At 40.7% G+C, this 19,229-nt stretch overlaps 1 protein-coding gene across 1 annotated transcript in view; it reads right to left on the bottom strand.

Annotated features, from left to right (window-relative positions):
• VWC2 (von Willebrand factor C domain containing 2) overlaps positions 1-19,229 on the bottom strand; it is a 366,314-nt gene that overhangs the window by 309,989 nt on the left and 37,096 nt on the right. Inside the window, exon 2 of the mRNA XM_072412101.1 lies at positions 11,837-12,586. Within this exon, the coding sequence (XP_072268202.1) occupies positions 11,837-12,526 (690 nt within the window). The 5' untranslated portion in view covers positions 12,527-12,586. The remainder of the gene's footprint in view (positions 1-11,836; positions 12,587-19,229) is intronic.

Genomic DNA, 19,229 nt, shown 5'->3' with positions numbered 1-19,229 from the left:
TAACTCGATGGCGAGGGGCACAGGTATTGACATAATCAAATAAAGCCTAACAACAATTAAAATAAAAATGTACAGTTTTTAATAGGAATTTGCTCCCACGGGCTGAATAGTGTGTTCATCATTTATCGGAAGCCAACTCCCATACCCCACCAATGAACTGTCAGACAGGAGGCTTTGTGCCTCCAAAGGGAATTATTTTTTATAAACATAGTTCATATGTTCACGAACTTCCTCCTATAGAAGTAATATTGATGAAAATGTTTGCCCTGCCTCCTTTTTTGAGATTTACTGTTTGAAGGATTTACTCCTAAAATTGTAGCCTCCACTGGTACTTTCTGCCCCCACCCAGTTCCGCTTGGGTGCCTTGATGCCATTTTTAAAGAGTGTTAATCAGCATTGTGCTGTCTGGATGAACTTTGTAAGTAGCATTGTTGAATTTTATGTTTGTTCTTCTTGTGTTTATTTCTAAAAAAAAATTGTTTCTGTGCAATTGTATTGTAAATCGTGCATTTACAATACAACTGAACAGAAATGTGCTCATTTCACAGGTCAAGGTTTGGTTCATTAGGAGTCTATAAATATATATTATATATTTATGGACTCCTAAAGAAGCAAACCTTGACCTGCGAAATTAGCACATTTCTGTGCAATTGTATTGTAAATGCATGATTTGGAACAACTGAGCTACATTTTTAATGTTATTTAATTAAATGTTTTTAATGCTTTAATATACATTAAATTGTGGTTAAATAAAAATGTATCTTAAAATTAAAACTTTTAAATTGTTGATGGTTACTGTCAATAATGGTTGCTTGTAAAAGCCTTTTTTTCTGGTTTTGAAACATGTTATAATCTGGGGTGTGACATCTGTAACAGTTCAGAGCATGCTATTGGGAAAGTTTTAATCTTACCCTGCTGTTGATAAGCAAATGAAAATAAATACTGACAAAAAGCCTGGCATTACCAATTCAGGCAGCAAGTTCAGTCAAAACACAGTTTAATTGGTATCTAAATAGCACAGGAGTAGTCAGTTAAAGAAGAGAAAAATAGACAAAAGGTCCAAGGCACCTAAATAGTTTCATGCCTGGAACAATCTATTTGATAGTCTTACCTGAAATATTATGGAAGTATAAATGAGAAGAGGGCACGTACTTCTGTCAATAAAATTGAGAGAAGAATATCCATTGTATCTAATGCTCCAATAGGGGATAGAAACTGAGAGCATAGTAGATCCTGGCAACAAGTGACAGCTGAGGTGGGTACCCTAAGAAATCTAGGTAAATCCTAGACAAGTAACAATCAGAAGGTCTGTACAGAGTATGTGATAAAAGTTAGCAGAAAAGTCTGCTAGAAATAAGGAAAGCATACTGATCAACTCTTGGCTGGAAGGAGAGGTCACGGTGATAGCAATGTTTCTGAGGGATTAGACGTTTCTCACGGATTTTTGCCTTTCCCAATTGTTAATTGAGGGGATCTTTGAAGAACAGGTTGAGAAAAACGCATAGTGGTGTATATGGTAGACAAGAGATTATGACAGACTAATAAATCTTCAGGTAAAAAGAGGCAGTGCATCTTACTTAATGTCATGTTCTTTAACCTCCTGGGCAGTTCATTTCTGTCTAGATTCTGTCCAGTCTTAAAGCGGTACATTGTTTTTCATGAAAATTTATTTTACAGTATATTATAATAGTATGAGTATAATAAAGTTTGAAACACAAAATAATAAATTAAATAAATAGAAAAAAATAAAAAAAAAATAATATACTCACATAAATCCACTGTATTTCATTCAATACAGGTATTTTGTATTGAATGCAATACAAATAGATTTGAAATTCCCACCCCGTCCCGACGCAATGGCGACGTTACGGGGAACTCCTGGTGACCCATCGGATGTGGAGGATGCCGGCCGGAGGAAGCGAGAAGGCAGGGATTGCGAAGAAGGACACCGGCAGACCAGGTAAGGCTCTAATTACTATTGTTTTACATAGTTTTAGCTACTCCTGGGATGTGTGACGTAGATATCTCTGGAGGCTTTGTGCTCCCATTCATCCCATTCACCCCAAGAAAGGGTGTTGCAAAAAAAAAAAACAAACAGAATTTTTACCTTACATAAAAGGGCTGTCTACCCTTTTAAGTAAAGTGAAAATTCTGAGTATAAGTATGCTTTAAGGAAGGTCCTACAAAGGAAGTTCCAGCCCTTCTGACTCCTGGATCTATTTTACTTGACATCTCTGCTTTTCCGAGCAGCCTGCTGGACCAAAAGGACCATGGGTTTCTCAAAATTCCTCTGGAGAGTGCACGGAAGGTTTGCTGTGCATTGTTAAGGACTTTTCTTCCTCTATTCACCTGTCTCAATCAGTTACTATTACCTCTTCAATTAGGTTTAATGAGTATGGACTTGAGTTAATAGAGTGTTTATTGTTAAAGATGGGGGTTATGGGTCTCACAGTCCTTTTTTACTGGTTGTTTTACTGTGCTACATTTCAGTGCTCAGAGGTCATTAATTGGTCATATCTAGAGATGAGCGAATCGAAACTGATGAAGTGGAATTGAATCCGAATTTAAGAAAAAATTTGATTCGCAACAAACATGAATTTCTTCAGAGGATTTGTTTTAAAATTGCAGCTACACATGTGAGGACATGGGGCATGGAACTTTGGGAAGACCCATAATGCCATGCATGCAGCCAATCAGCAGCCAGCCAGCCCTGTGATGTCACAGCACTATAAATAGCCTCGGCAATCTTGGATTAAGACATTTTACAGCGTTCTGAGTGCACCGAGAGATGTGTGGAGGTGCTAGGGAGAGTGTTAGGAGAAACCTCATTGTGATTTACAAAAAACGATTTATAAGTGCGGGGAAAGGATAGGGAGGAATCATTTCACAGCATCCTAATGGGAGAGAGGGAGAGACGTCAAAAGGCTTTAGGGACAGTGCTAGAAAAGTGATTTACAAGTGCAGGGGAAAGATTATTTAGGGATCCAAATAGCCATTATACAGATCTGTCATTCCAGCAATTTATAAACCCAGAAAAATATGATAAATATGATAAATACCCAGAAAAAAATGCAGTTCACTGTTGCAATTATTTGTGGTGAAAGCGTTTAGTGACGTATTTCAGTACAAAAAATAAAAATATATTCTCTGTTCACTTTTGCAGTTATATGTGATGAAAGCATTTAGTGACGTATTTGAGTACAAAAAGAAAAAAATATATACGCAGTTCACTGTTGCACTTATTTGTGGTGAAAGCGTTAAGCGACGTATTTCAGTACAAAAAGTAAAATATATACGCACTTCACTGTTGCAGTTATGTGTGGTCAAAGCGTTTAGTGACGTATTTCAGTACAAAAAATAAAAAATATTCTCAGTTCACTTTTGCAGTTTTTTGTAATGAAAGCATTTATTGACGTATTTGAGTACAAAAAGAAAAATATATACGCAGTTCACTGTTGCATTTATTTGTGGTGAAAGCGTTAAGTGACGTATTTCAGTACAAAAATAAAAATATATTCTCAGTTCACTTCTGCAGTTTTATGTGGTGAAAGCATTTAGTGACGTATTTGAGTACAAAAAGAAAAATATATAGGCAGTTCACTGTTGCAGTTATTTGTGGTGAAAGTGTTTAGTGGCCTATTTCAGTACAAAAAGAAAAATATAAACGCACTTCACTGTTGCAGTTATTTGTGGTGAAAGTGTTTAGTGGCCTATTTCAGTACCAAAAGAAAAATATATACCCACTTCACTGTTGCAGTTATTTGTGGTGAAAGCGTTAGTGATGTATTTCCGTACAAAAATAAAAATATATTCTCAGTTCACTTCTGCAGTTATATGTGGTGAAAGCGTTTAGTGACGTATTTGAGTACAAAAATAAAAATATATTCTCAGTTCACTTCTGCAGTTATATGTGGTGAAAGCGTTTAGTGACGTATTTGAGTAAAAAAAGAAAAATTTATATACGCAGTTCACTGTTGCAGTTATTTGTGGTGAAAAGGTTTTGTGACGTATTTCAGTACAAAAATAAAAATATATTCCCAGTTCACTTCTGCAGTTATATGTGGTGAAAGCATTTAGTAACATATTTGAGTACAAAAAGAAAAATATATACACAGTTCACTGTTGCAGTAATTTGTGGTAAAAGCGTCAGTGGCCTATTTCTGTACAAAAATAAAAATTCATTCGTCGATTTTAGGTTTGTTTTATTTTGCTTTTAATTTATTTAGTTAAAGTTAAAGTATGTCAGACAGAGAAGTGGCAGGCCAGGCACAGAGGAGTGACAGAATAATGTTTCTGGCGCAGGCAGAGGTCGCAGCAGAGTAAGGGGGCATGTCAGCAGGAGTCGCAGCGAGAGGCTTGAGCTCCCAGTGTCATCTGGCGTTCGTTTCTTTACCAGCAACCCAGCGATTCTTGATTGTTTAACTCGGTCATCCACTTCATCCTAAGTGACATCAGACACCCTCAGCCAACAGTCGGTGGATTCGTCAGACACAACCCTTAGTTGGCAGGCCTGGGAGCAGGCCCTGTGCCCTCACCTGTCCTCAAACTGCCTCTGTCCTTTGCTGTTTCCTCAGCCACAGAAGGATTGTATGCTGTGGGCTCAGCTCTACTATACAGCGAGAACGAGCTAGTAGAGGACAGTCAGCAGATACTGCCCAGCCAAGATTTGGAGGAGACATCGGCCACTTTCTCCGCTAGGCGGGCAAGTAGTGATGAGGAGAGTGGTGTGGGAGTCAGGCTCCTGACCCAGAGACCGTTGAGGAGGACATCAGTGACATGCATACACTACTCGATGATGATGAAGTCGATCGCACTTGGGAGCCGGGTGAAGAAGGGGCTTCATCATCATCAGGAGAAGAGGGTGGCAGCTTGCCCGTGAGGCAGCGTCATTATAAAGTGGCCTGGGAGAACCGTGGCTCCGATGTAGTGGTCCAGCCTGCCGCAGCAACCGCTGCATCACCCAGTGGCACGCACTGGCTTTCAGGCAGTCAAGGCTCCACCACCAAGGGAGCTGTATGTCATTTCCATCTTCTGCTGGTCCAGATGCTCCTGCTCCTCCTCCTACTCCTTGTCAGTCATTCCGTCAGCAAATGATCACCGAAGCCATTGCCAAGAGACAACAGTATGCGTGCACTCATCCAACGGCGCAGAAGCTGAATGTGCTCCTGTCTAAGTTGCTGGTGCTGCAGTCCCTCCCTTTCCAAGTGGTGGACTCTGCACCTTTCAGAGAACTGATGGCTTGTGCCGAGCCGAGTTGGAGAGCCCCAAGTCCAAGTTGCTGGTGCTGCAGTCCTTCCTTTTCCATGTGGTGGACTCTGCACCTTTCAGAGAACTGATGGCTTGTGACGAGCCGAGGTGGAGAGTCCCAAGCCGTCATTTCTTTGCAAAAAAGGCAGTACCAGCCCTGCACAAATATGTAGAACAGAAGGTGGGCCAGTCCTTGAGCCTGTTGGTGCCTGCCAAAGTGCATGGCAGCAGCGGCGTGTGGAGCTGTAACTACGGTCAGGGACAATACATGTCCTTTACGGCCCACTGGGTGAATGTGATTCCTGCACAGCCACACCACCAACTTGGCCAGGTGACACCGCTTCCGCCTCCACCGTCTCACGCCGCAGGTCCTGTGACAACGTCTGCTTCCTCATCCTCCACCGTGTCCTCAGCCTCAACTGCAGGGACACTTCACAGTGCCCTTCCAGCATTCCACATGTGCAGGGCGCAGCGGTGTCACGCTGTTCTGCACCTGGTTTGCCTAGGGGAACGGAGTCACCAGGGAAGGACCTGCTCCATGTAATTCATCAAGAAATCGAATCATGGATTTCTCCGCGACAACTCAAAATCGGAACCATGGTGACTGACAACGGGAAGAACATTGTGTCTGCGCTGCAGAAGGAAGGCTGAGCCATGCACCCTGCATGGCACACGTCTTCAATCTAGTTGTCAAGCGGTTCCTGAAGTCTTCCACCCATCTGCAAGACATCATCAAAACCGCCAGGAAACTTTGCATGCACTTCAGCCACTCGTACACCGCAAAGCACACCCTCTTTGAGCTGCAGCGGCAGAACGGCATCCCCCAACAGGCTGATATGGCTGATATGCGACGTTTCCACCCGATGGAATTCCACCCTCAATATGTTGGACCGACTATACAAACAGAGAAAGGCCATTATTAAATTCTTGATGATCCAAGCGGATAGGAGTACTCCCATGTCTAACTTTGATGTCAGCAAGTGGCAGCTCATGCGTGACACCTGCCGTTTGCTCAGGCCCTTTGAGGAGGCCACGTTATTTGTCAGTGACCAGGACTACGGGATGAAAAAAGTCATTCCACTGATTCATGTCCTGGAACAGATGCTGGTAAATCTGGCTCGTCAGAGGACTGAAAACATGGCGCCTAGATCTTACGGCCACATGAGCCCTGTGGAGGCTGAACTGGAGGAGAAGGACATTGGAGCAAAGGCAATGTATAGCGAAATGGGTGGTTTTTCTACTCAGGTGACAGGAGAGGAGGAGCAGGAGCAGCCAGAGGAGCAAGAGGGAGATGAGGAAGACGAGGCAGAGGACCCAGACAAACCGTGGCAGTATGCAGTGGAGATGAAGCAGGGAGTCCCTCTGAGTCACTTGCAGAAATGGCCCGCTGCATGCTCACTTGCTTGCGCAGTGACAGCCGAATTGTCACCATTCGGCAAAGGGATGACTTCTGGCTCTCCACCTTGTTGGACCCTCGCTACCGGTCCAAAATGGGGGCCTTTTTTACACCCGCTGAGAGGGAGGACAAACTGGACTGCTACAGAGACACCCTATGTAGTCAGTTGGCCACTGCCTATCTGCGCCATCGTCCATCCTCTCACAGGTCTCACCGGGGGGCCCTCTGCACTTGTTCCACTGCCATGGCTGCTGGGGAGGGGTGGCAGGAGCAGTACCAGCTCCATCAGCAGCAGCCTGAGTCTAGAGTCGCTGATGAGCAGCTTTCTTCACCCGCATAGTGAAGAAACTACTGACCAGCAGCTAGACATAAAGCAGAACCTGAACCAGCAGGTGGTACCATACTTGGAGTGCACCCTGCCAGCCGTCATTGAAAATCCGCTGGACTACTGGGCAGCCAAACTGGATTTTTGGCCGCAGCTGGCCAAGTTTGCCCTGGAAAAGCTGTCCTGCCCGGCCAGTAGTGTGGCATCAGAGCGGGTGTTTAGTGCGGCGGGGGCCATAGTTACCCCAAGAAGAAATCGCCTGTCCACCCAAAATGTGGAGAGACTGACTGTCAAGATGAATCAGGCGTGGATCAGCCAGGATTTCTACCCACCAATGTCTAATGCATCTGATTAGATAATCCATGCCACCTGACCCAAACCTTGACAAAAGAGACCGGTTTCTTCTGGCTTCCTGCCTCAGCTACTACTCTGATTCTGCCACCCGCCTGATGCCACATATCAGACGCCAAGTGCTCCTTCTTTCATCCACCTTCGTCAGCGGGTACTGGTATTGCCACCCACCGCCCCACTCTGTCACCGGGTCACTTTGTGGTATCCTGATGCTGCTGCTGCCATCTTCACACTATGTCACCTTGCCACTCTGTGGTCTCCTGATGCTGCTGCTGCCATCTCCACACTATGTCACCTTGCCACTTTGTGGTCTCCTGATGCTGCTGCCATCTCCACACTATGTCATTGTGCCACTCTGTGGCCTCCTGATGCTGTCGCCACCTCCACACTATGTCATTGTACAACTTTGTGGCCTCCTGATGCTGTTGGCACTTCCAGATTCTGTCATTGTGCCACTCTGTGGCCAGTTATCCCTGTGGTAAATTTTCTGACACCTCCTGCTCCTAACCCAAAAGTTGCAAGGATCAAGAGGCCCTACTTTCACAGTCTGTATTCATACTGAAAATCTTGATGCTGCCACCACCTCCAGACTCTATCATTGTGCCACTATGTAGCCTCCTGTTGCTGCCACCACCTCCGGACTCTGCCATTGTGCCACTCTGTAGCCTCCCGATGCTGCCGCCACCTCCACACTCTGTCATTGTGCCACTCTGTGGTCAGTTATCCCTGTGGTAAATTTTCTGACACCTCCTGCTCCTAACCCAAAAGTTGCAAGGATCAAGAGGCCCCACTTTCACGGTCTGTATTCATACTGAAAATCAAGATCAAGTGAGCTTTTGCCTTTCTGCTCCATGGGAGGTTTCTGTCCTCCCTGAGCTCGTCTTAGGACACCTGCGTTACCGTTTAACAGGTGTAACAGGTGTTTAACAGGTGTACCGCTCCAGTCAAACTCCCCACCTGTCACTGTCCTCAGAGCAGGTTGCACCCGGCGCACGCTGTGCGGAGTGCTTGGACCCAGAAGCGAGAGCCCCTCGGAGTCAAGTCCCTGCCTGATGCCACACATCAGATGCCAAGTGCTCCTTCTTTCACCCACCTTCGTCAGTGGATACTGATATTGCCACACACCGTCCCACTCTGTCACCGGGTCACTTTGTGGTCTCCTGATGCTGCTGCTGCCACCTCCACACCATCTCACCTTGCCAATCTGTGGTCTCCTGACCCTGCTGCTGCTGCCATCTCCACACTATGTCACCATGCCATACTGTGGTATCCTCCTGATGCTGCCGCCACCTCCAGACTCTGTGATTGTGCCACTCTGTAGCCTCCTGATGATGCCGCCACCTCCAGACTCTGTCATTGTGCCACTCTGTGGTCTCCGCCTGATGCTGCTGCTGCCGCCACCTCCAGATTTTGTCATTGTGCCACTCTGTAGGCTCCTGATGCTGTTGCCAACTCTACACTCTGTCATTGTGCCATTCTGTGGCTTCCTCATACTGCTGACACCTCCACACTCGGTCATTGTGCCACTCTGTGGCCTCCTTATTATGCTGCCACCTCCACACTCTGTCATTGTGCCACTCTGTGGCGTCCGCCTGATGTCGCTGCTGCTGCCACCTCAGTCACCCTCTCCACTCTGTCGGGAGGGCTCTACTTGTTTAGGCAGTTAATAGAACAGGTTCTATAGACATCTATGTGGAACCAACAAGGGTATAAAAGGAGTGCGCTTCTTCTTGACACTAACATGACGCTTTAAGACTGAGTTCATGCTTGAGTCAGTTTGGCCCCGTGACTGCCCAAGTAAGTGAAGTGTGCAGTTAATCTAATAATTCTAATATTTCACTACCACAGCAGACTCTCTATGTGTGTTACTGCAAGGCACAGTGTTCTACACCACTATCAAGGCTCTCTGCAGCCTGGAAATAGCAGTTTTTAACGCGATTCGCCGCAAATAAATTTGGATCGAAGCGGATCTTTTCGGAAAATTTGGCGAACCCGCCAAATCAAATTTTTGAGAAATTCACTCATCTCTAGTCATATCAATTCCATTAGTGTACTCTGTACGAGCAATCCTTTGACCCCCACCCCCCGTATTGCCAGGAGGCCCAAGAGTCCCAAACTTACAACACTGTATCTGGTTTATCTACACCAGATACCTCTCTCGTGATCTGTGTTACATGCTTTTGCAGATGGAGACAACAGAAGCTAAAAAACATTTTTTGCAGCACACACTACATTATCATGCAGAATAAAACCACTCTAAAAATACATAAGAACAATATTTACTGTTGCTGTTTCACACAATGCCCCTATGGGCCCTCTCCCCATAACTGAAGTAATAATTACACAACAAGATACAAGCTAATCACCAGACATACAAATAAGATAATACATCAGCAGGTGCAGTACCTGGTAACACTTGGGGCTGATAGAGACCGCTTTATCAGTCAGGATAACCAGAGGGATCAACTGGGCAAAGTTCCTGAACAGTACAGAATTGGGTGCATTACTAATATCTATTTGTTACACATAAAATCCACTTGGTGTACATGCTGCAGCTCGGGAAATGCTGTGACTTCTGACCTAGTCACATAGTTTTCCCCCCTGTAGCACCTCACCCCTCCTTTCTGACTCTTCCTGGTATCTTTGACAATTTACACATAACTTCATTGTCAGCGGACTACTCCCTACTAGATCAAGTCACCATAAGAATGAGATTAGCTCTTGAAAACCACTAGCGTGCAACAAACTTACATCAGCCTACCACAGCATTTTGTGAAATCAAAATCCATTTTAGGATTGTTTGAAATGTCCATTAATCACTCTTTATCCACACAATCACTCATGGTCTGGTCATGTCACATTTGTATCACCCACCCCCCTGATCAGCTGTGGTTGTCTAAATTCTAAGTTGCAATCTATATCCCTCTTTCCAACCCTGTTTTCCCTTCTTCCCTCTCCTAGTCAGCACGTTTCCTCACTTTGTTGTTCTTTCTTCTCTGTCTTTCTCTGTTTTTTAATTAAGAATCTTTTTAATCTGCTTGCGCTTGGTTCCTCTTTCCCCTAACTAAAGATCTATGGGTAATGTTACCCATTTGGACAGTGTGTAATCATTCAGGGCTGTAGGCACACTGACTACTCATTTGTTTACTAGGTTTTGATCTGTAATTTTATTTTAAAAATATGGCTAAATTTCACCACTTTGTGAAATTATTTGCAGGGTCCCTTAACATGGTATTGCCACCAAAATTGTTGAAAGGGCCAGGGGACCAACAGAACAATTTCTCAAATGATTTGATAAAAATTAAATTATTAAATTATCTTACAAGCCCCCTGACCCCCAACCCCCATGCAATGTTGATGACAATACGTTCTATGTTCAATTACCTCAAGAGCTAGCTTAACAAAAAATTAACAAGCTTTAAGTTACAAAAAAAATTTTTTTTTGCAACGTTAGAGTTTATCAAAGTTACTTTTCCAAAAAAAAAAAAAAAATAAAAGTCTTAAAAGAATCAGCAAAATTTGACCCACTACAGAAGCATTTAAACACACTATTTAATAATTCTACTTTAGCATTAGAAGGGCAGACCTAGCAGAAGTAGTATTGGTATTTTATCAAAACACATACACCTGATTGTAGATATGATTTGATACTACGGGTCTTCATATTTAGTTTAAACCAGATCATAATGACTCAATAAAAGAACAGCCAGTGTTTAAACTATTACAAGGCATTATGAAGTATCGACTCCTTACAACTGGCATCTTCACAAAACATTGATTCCCTTGGATATATGTCAACCTAATGATCTTTTGTTGTTAATAGGGTGGCAGATTCCTAAATATAATCATCTTTGAAATATTTCAATGCCAGATCCTTATCTGCCCAAGTTGAGGACCATTGTTGGGGGCAAGGACCTCATCCCTGAAATGTGACTCAAGTATTGTGGGGGTCTTAAAGAAGGGAGCTCATTGGAATCTTGAAGCTCCAATAATTAAGGGTTGCCACAGAAATTCTCACTCTAGGGAATGAACACAAGGGTACCTTTTACCCTTTAACCACTCCTAGAATAAAGCCTAGAAAAAACATTCAACACTTTTTAAAAAAAAAATTCCTGGACATCGTTACTATAAAACTTCATGCACCCGACCAATTTTGGAAACAATACTATGTTTAAGGTCATTGCAATTCACATAAAAATGTAGCAGTCGTCAATACTCAGCATTTAAAAACTGCTTATTCCCACCTAAATTTTACTATTAATTCAGAGGAGCATTTTTATTAATGAAGTCTATATACATATTAGCAGATAATACAGAATATAATCGCCACACATTTTAGTTTTATAAAGCTTTTTAGAAATTACACTTCACAAATAAAAGCAAGAGGTTGAAAAACAGAGAATCCAATTGAATTATATTACTTATACATTTTCACCATGTTCATGTGTTGTTACAATATATTTTTCATAAAATAAAAAAATGTTTATTTTACAGGTAAATGTATTTTGTAAACTCACCATAAATTCTTCCAAGGACTGATATGTTTTTCCTCGAAATTCACAGTAATTCTTCTTTTCTTTGCACTGTGGGCAGCACTGGCTGTTGTCAATTTGAATACAGCGTGGGTGCAGCCTAGGACATTCTGGTTGAATGCAAAGGGGTCCCTCCTCTGTGCAGCGACACGGACAAGCTGAAGGGCCAGGTGTAAACTTTTCCCCTATAGCATAAACAAATCCACTCTCATCCACACATCCTTTCCCTCGATAGTCTGGATATGCATATTCCTCTGGGGCTTCAGGTGTACTGACAGGATCTGAAATTGATATTTCTTCTGCAGGCTGATCTTGTATAGCTTCTGTTTGTATTTGTATTGCATTAACTAATTTACTACCCAAAGTATTCAGTGTATGTTTTTGCCTATTTAAAGCATCCTTGATTATCATAGTTTTGTTTATTTTATTTTTCCATTCTTTCATTGCTTCTTCTTTCTCTATTTTGTTTTCATTTAATTTATCCAGATGTGTTTGGTTTTGATTGCCATGTACCACATGCTCCCTTTTTTCCTGGCTGTTCTTTATTTGCTGCTGATCCGTTTGTGTAATGTTTTGTACATGTATAGCTGGGTTGCACAGGGCAACCATTAAGCAACAAGTTACAATAAGGGAGCTGGAGAGAGCTCCAACTGCCATTACAGTGGAGCTTGGCATTTCCTATTTTATCACCAGGTGCAGACTTCTTCATTCAGTGTTGGCCAGCAGGATCGATTTCTGTGATAAAAGAACATAAAAGTCTCTGTTCATTATTTTTTATATAGAAAGAGAGAGAGGGAGAGAGATATGTAAAATTACCTTTAGTTATATTTCTGGCTAATATTACTTTTAATAATCGGTATAAACAGCATATTGTTAACTAAACCTTAATATCTGCTATCAGCGAGATTAGGGGGGGGGGGGAGTTGCTATTTTAGGTGGGCAAATGCTAATATTATTGTTTGTGAAGGATGTTATTTATGTTATTTTTATGGTATTTTTTATTATTACACTGTATATGTTTACAGAGGCATCCGCATTTGCTAATTACATATGCAGGTTTTACTCCAGCTTTATAAAGAGTGCTACATAATAGGTCTGCTTTACTACTTCTTCTCACAATATAAGCCTAGGAGCCAGCTGGATTACTAAAAACAATGCAATCTCTGTCTGCAAGATATGTTATCTCCATCTATTTTACAAAAAAAAAAGGAAGGATGATTCAAAGGCAAGCTTTTTCTAATGCTAGTGATTTATTCATTAATTGAAATACTTGCAACACTAACAATAACACTTGAAATAAAATGCAATAACATAAATAATATTAAAGATAACATAACATAAAGATTAAAGTAAAAAATCAACAATTACTTGGACATTCATAATTTGTCAAAAACCTTTAATTTTTAGAAAATGTAGGGAAACTGTAAAACCCCTGACAGTTTATTTTTTTGTCTTGTTTTTGAGATTTCCCTTCACCTCCAGTGAAGCAGCAACTGCAAGTGAATAGATATGTAGAAAGAGAATCATCCTCCCTCCAGTTACTTAAAGTGACTAGTCTTCATTGTTAAAAAATATAATACTAAATTTTCATTCTAATACAATGTATTAAAAAGTTTAAAATTAAAACTGTTTAAAAATAATTTTTAAAAAGTTTGAATGTTAATGCTTAAATTTCAAAAAATAAAATAAAAATAGAAGGCCATTTAGGGGAGAGAAGGAGAGTTTAGTAAAGCAACCAAATACAATATAATAGAGACAAGAGAACCAGGAATACAATTTCAGATTCAGAAAAATTTAAGTTAGGCTTAAAATGGTAGATACATATTTAACTAAGTAGTCAGTGATCATGGGTACTGTGTATTTGCTTGCCATTTTTTGCCAACTCTCACAGAATGTGTAAAAGTGTGGGAAAGAAATATTATGAAAAGTGAGCTATAGAACATTTCAAAATGTGAAGTCTACACTAAGAAATTGTTCAGATTGTTGTAAAGCTGTACAGTTGCTTTATTCCAACTGTACAGTAATTGGCTGTCTACACTACCCACTTTTGTCCAAGTAATTAGGCATTACCATCAATTCAACAGTTTGGTTCATTTGTTTGTTCAACTTGGAAGAAGCATCTGATAGTGGGGAACCTAGGGCAGTGCATGGCCGACCATTACAAACTGCCTGTCAAAACAGCCTATGTGAGCGCTTTTATTTTTTTTTTCAAGAATAAAGCATGGGGGAAGCGGTTGATTTGGGTTTGGTAGGCTGTATTTGCCTATATTCTCTAAATACAGAAAAAGCATCTGTCTGCACTATGCCTTGCAAATATTATCAGTGCAAATTAAAGAAATATAGCAAAACAGTGTGCTTCATTTAGAACTATGTTACGTTTGCAGTTTGATACCAAAAAATATATATTTTGGGAGCTAATAGCATGCAAAAAAACACCATAGCAAAGGCTAAGTGTAAATATAGTTTAATCAAAATATTAACACAGCTAATTCATTGCAATCCCACAAGCTGTTCTGTACTTTTTTATTTATCAAAATTACATTTTTTTGCCATATTCCACTATATATGATAACCTCACTTTTCTGCATTATAGCTACTAATCAATGATTGTAGCCCAGATTTTTTAGACTTGCCATACCCTATTTACTGAATTTATACATTCCTCTTTTAAACAGTATGCTTCCAACTTCTTTAGCAAATGCAATGTCATTATTATTAAGCTTCAAACAGTTGCTGGAATGACCAGTAAAGCTCGACTTATAAAATATTGGTGATAAGGAACATATAAACGCAATACATGAAGAATACAAGACTGCAAATTAGAGGAACCGTGCTTATGAGAAACAGTATTAACAAAACAGTAATACAATTAAAGTAGGAATAACAATACTGTACTTTAGAAGATAGCATACCATGCCCACAGAAGACAATTACATCATAAATATAAAAAATAAAATAAAAAAGTCTGATATCTGAAGCACAGGCATTAAAAAGCAAATGAAAAAGCTTCAAACTCAAGCAGGGCTATGAAAGTTGTCAGAAGGATTACTTTAGTTATTAAAAAGAACTAAATTCCCACATTGATGAGTTTAAAAAATAATTATAGTAAAAATATAGTTTTTAATCATTACAGTAAAACACCCCACACAAACAAAAAAAAATTAGACTGTTTGTATTTTTGGACCCTTTTTCCCTCAGCTAGATTAAAACTTTACAGATTTATTTAACATTCATTGGATCCTACCATCATTTGAACTTGGATCATTATTAAACATGTTCGTCTTTTTATACAAAATAAAAGCATCAGTGTTTCTACAAATTCAGCATTTCATCCTCTGCATGTTCTAACAGAGAAAAAAAATCAATGAAATCGCTTTCACTTTTACCAATTCTAGAAAAATAGCATATCATTTAAAAAGGAAGACAGTAATATTGTATAATAACACGCATTCTGTAATGATACTTAGTTATTTTGTAGCCATTAAGAAAGACAGATTTTAGCTTTTATCTGTGCCAATAAATAGGGTAATATGGATGCTGAGATAAACACCAAGGTATAAATGAGTAATTTCAAACCACCCACTATCCTTAAAGTAAACCTTCAGTTTTGTTTAGGGAAAAAAAAAGAAAACATATTTCTCTTCAAGTAAGCTATAAAAATTGCAAAGATGTTTGACGAAATTTGTTGCAAATTCAAATCATTGTCGGTTCTGTGAAATTTGGCTTATCACACTCACACTCTACTCTATTTAACAAAGCCTGTGTAGTCCTAGTATTATTTTTTAAAACTCATATTTAGTTTAAATAAACGTCTCAGCTAATATAGAACTTGGATTGCAGATAAAGGCCATACTCAAGGCAATTTAAAAAAAACACCAAATTGTGAGATATTTGAAAACCATTCAAATGGTTCAAAAGTCTTTTTCTCCGATAAAATGCAGTTTCCAACAAAGGCACTGCAATCAGTATCTCTGACCTTTATTTTTAGACTAGCTGATTACTCGGGGTTGCCCGGGTATTTATTTAAAGCAATCCTATATTATACAGAAAAAGGAATCAAAGCTATAGGCTCTGATTTATCAATGGAATCCATGTACGTTTGACGCGCGTACGTACGCACCAGTCAGAACAGAACTCGCCTGCCTGTTTCCTGCAAAAAAGAGCAAAGATCTCGAATACGCCAATTAAGGCAATTCATTTTCAGCTATTTACTATTTTAACTGAACTGAACTGGACTGGTTTGGGTGTGTGTGTGTGTGTGTGGGGGGGGGGGGGTTAATTAAGTAAGTTTGCTTGGATGGTATGCATTGATGTGATTTTTTTGTAATCCTCATGATTGTTAGTTTCATCTGTTGCTGCAATGTTTTTGTGCCTGGTTTGTAATGCCAGTTTCTGTTGTTTAGCAAATCTTCAGCATTGTTTTGTGCTTTTTTCAAAAGTATTGAATACAAATCTCCAAATGGTTTTCACTCCAAAAGGCTACTTGACCCCCCTTGTTGCCTTTGTCCCATTGTCACATATTGGTGTTTGAATGTATTATGTACATAGTCCTTTTCTAAATAAATTTTCATGTTTTTTTTTTTAAAGTATGACATTTGCAATTATGTTGATTTGCCCCCACACAACTCCTCTGATCATTAGTGGTGGTGTTATAGGTTTGTTGTAATTGTGCTATGCTGCCTGATCTTAGCCCTATTGTATACAAACACACCTGATGGTAATGGATAGACACCTGGTAATGAATGGATAAAAAAAAAACATAAAACACACACACACAAACACACACACACATCACATCACATCACATCACTAAATTTACACTAAATGACAAAAAAATTAAGAAGAACAAACAAAACACATGTAAACCCATACTTCCATGTAAAGCTAAAATAGTTAAAAAATGGCCCAACAAATATTGCATTCAAAAAATACTTACCAAACCAATATGCAATTTTGGCCTATCAAGGGTGGAAAACTGGATTAGAAAATATTTATGCAGGACAAATATTTCAAAGTGGTAATGAAGGCAGAATTTTGCAATCAAACAATATGGCCACAAACACAATAACATAGAATTACCATTGACTTCAAAATTGCAAAATGGACATTGACACATTCAAAGTTAAAAGAAAAAAAGCAGCTATTGTGCTAAAGGGTAAGCAATGTTTCAAATGCAGCAACATAGAATAATTAGGACAACACACAAAACAACAGCCCCTCCTGCTCCTCCAAGAAAAAAAGACAAAAGGAAAAAGCAAGTTAAACAACACCCTTATATATGCTCAGATTTAGGCACACAGATGATAGAATTTCACTTGCAATAGCACTTGCGCAGTCTGTCAAAATGGGCTGTTTTTTTTTTTTTTTGCAATTGGACATTCCATAATCATTTATTGATATGATCCTTTAGATTTGTACGCCAGTAAACAGATATTCAATTAAATAAAAAAATAAAATAAAGTTGAGGAGGATTTAATGTTAAAAGTATTTTCCATATGTATATATGCTTGGCTTGGAGAGACACAGACAGGGGTCTGTGCGAGTTCAGCTTTGTTTGGAGACACAGCCAGGTGGACTGTGTGAGAGAGCTATGTTTGGAGACACAGCCAGGTGGACTGTGTGAGAGAGCTCTGTTTGGAGACACAGCCAGGTGGACTGTGTGAGAGAGCTCTGTTTGGAGACACAGACAGGTGGACTGTGTGAGTGAGCCCTGCTTGAGACACAGACAGTCAGTCTGTGGGGGAGCTCGGCTGAGAGACTCAGAAAGTCAGTCTGGGTGAGTGAGCTCAAAAGTGAGTAGAAGGTTGCTGAAAGCTTGGTTTTGAGCTGACAGGGAGAAGGCCTCCAGTTGATAGACAGGGATGTCTTGATATATAATATGCGCCGGACAGGCAAGGTTTTCTTTTGCTGTTTCGTTATTTTATCTGCAACCTTCAAAAAAACCTGGACTCAAGCCAGCTTAAGGCTGATACCTTGGTGTGTGATCTGAGTTGGATGAACCAGACAAGTATCCTTTGACCCCAGCAAAGGCGATCCTGAGCGTAACCCCTCACAACACATACATCCAGTTTTTATATATATAGATAAAAAAACTGACTTGGTCATTTGCCAGCCTTCCAGGTCAAGCACATATTGCTTGCAATTTGTTAAACAGTCAACTAAACCTGAATTAAGTTTTTGATATGATCTTTAGAGATGGTTAAGTCACCATACATGGGGGGCGTGACCTGAACATGGCGCCAGACGGTTGTGCTTAAGCAAAGTTCTGTGCGCCTTCTCCATCTTTCACCGCATCTCTCCCCGATACTCACCTTACAGGCTGGCAGACGATGGTCCAGAGGCAGGGTAAAGGCAGCCTTGCTAAGACTCCCACGGCGCAATCGATTTAGTCTTTCCTCGCGGCTGACTTAGATTCTCTGGTGGGAGGCCGCAACAAGTGCTCTCCTCCTGCAGCATCCCAGAGCCTGCGTGACAGCCTAATGCAGGGCCTCAGAGACATGCAGCCTGACTCCCCTGCCTCAATGAGCTCGATGGGAACAGATTTGCCTTCTCCTGGGTCCCTGGCAGAAAATATCTGTGCCCGTCCTTCTAAGGATGACCTCTCCTCCATGTTTGCAGACATGAAGGACTATTTTAAAACGGAGGTTGCTTCTCTGCACGCTTACCTCTCCCACACTCTGACTAGGGTAGAGGAGTTGGAAAACAGGCTGGACTTCCATGAAAAGGCCCTAAGAGATCTCCAGGATGCACATCAAAGGTTCGCGAAAATTCACTGCAATATATCAATATACAGTGTTCTCCCCAGAAATTTTTTTCATCCAGGTGGTAGGAAGCTGTAGCCGGGTGGTAAAAAAGGGGGAAATTTAGTGCTCCCAGTTGTTTATGCCATGGGTATCCAGTAACCTCCTATTGTTTCAGTGTTCTACCTTCTCCCAATTATTTGTTACAACTTTGTAATGCCTGCCCAGTTAGTATATCCAATTTTTCTATTCTATGTATTTTGCCACAACTGTCCTATGTCGTGTATTGTGACCCAACTTCCTAGTGTTCTAAGTTTTAAGAGTGTAATCCTTTGTAGTAGTGTAATAGTATAATAAATGTGGTGTAACAAGTTAGGCTTAGCTCATATTAGCAGCAAAAAACATTTACCCCTTCTGAGTGACTTCTGGCAACTGCTAGGCATCTAGGATTGGTAACAGGCCATAAGTGCTGGGCCCCTAGGATTAATAACAGGCGGTAATTGTTGGGCATCTAGGATTGGTAACAGGCGGTAAGTGCTGGGCATCTAGGATTGGTAACATGCGGTAAGTTCTAGGCACCTAGGATTGGTAAGATGCGGTAAGTGCTGGGCACCTAGGATTGGTAACAGGCGGTAAGT

The sequence above is a fragment of the Pyxicephalus adspersus genome, chromosome 5 (genome assembly GCF_032062135.1).
Source record: "Pyxicephalus adspersus chromosome 5, UCB_Pads_2.0, whole genome shotgun sequence".
Lineage (NCBI taxonomy): Eukaryota > Metazoa > Chordata > Amphibia > Anura > Pyxicephalidae > Pyxicephalus > Pyxicephalus adspersus.
Note: the sequence above shows the minus strand (reverse complement) of the source record. Positions and strands in the feature narration are given on the sequence as shown.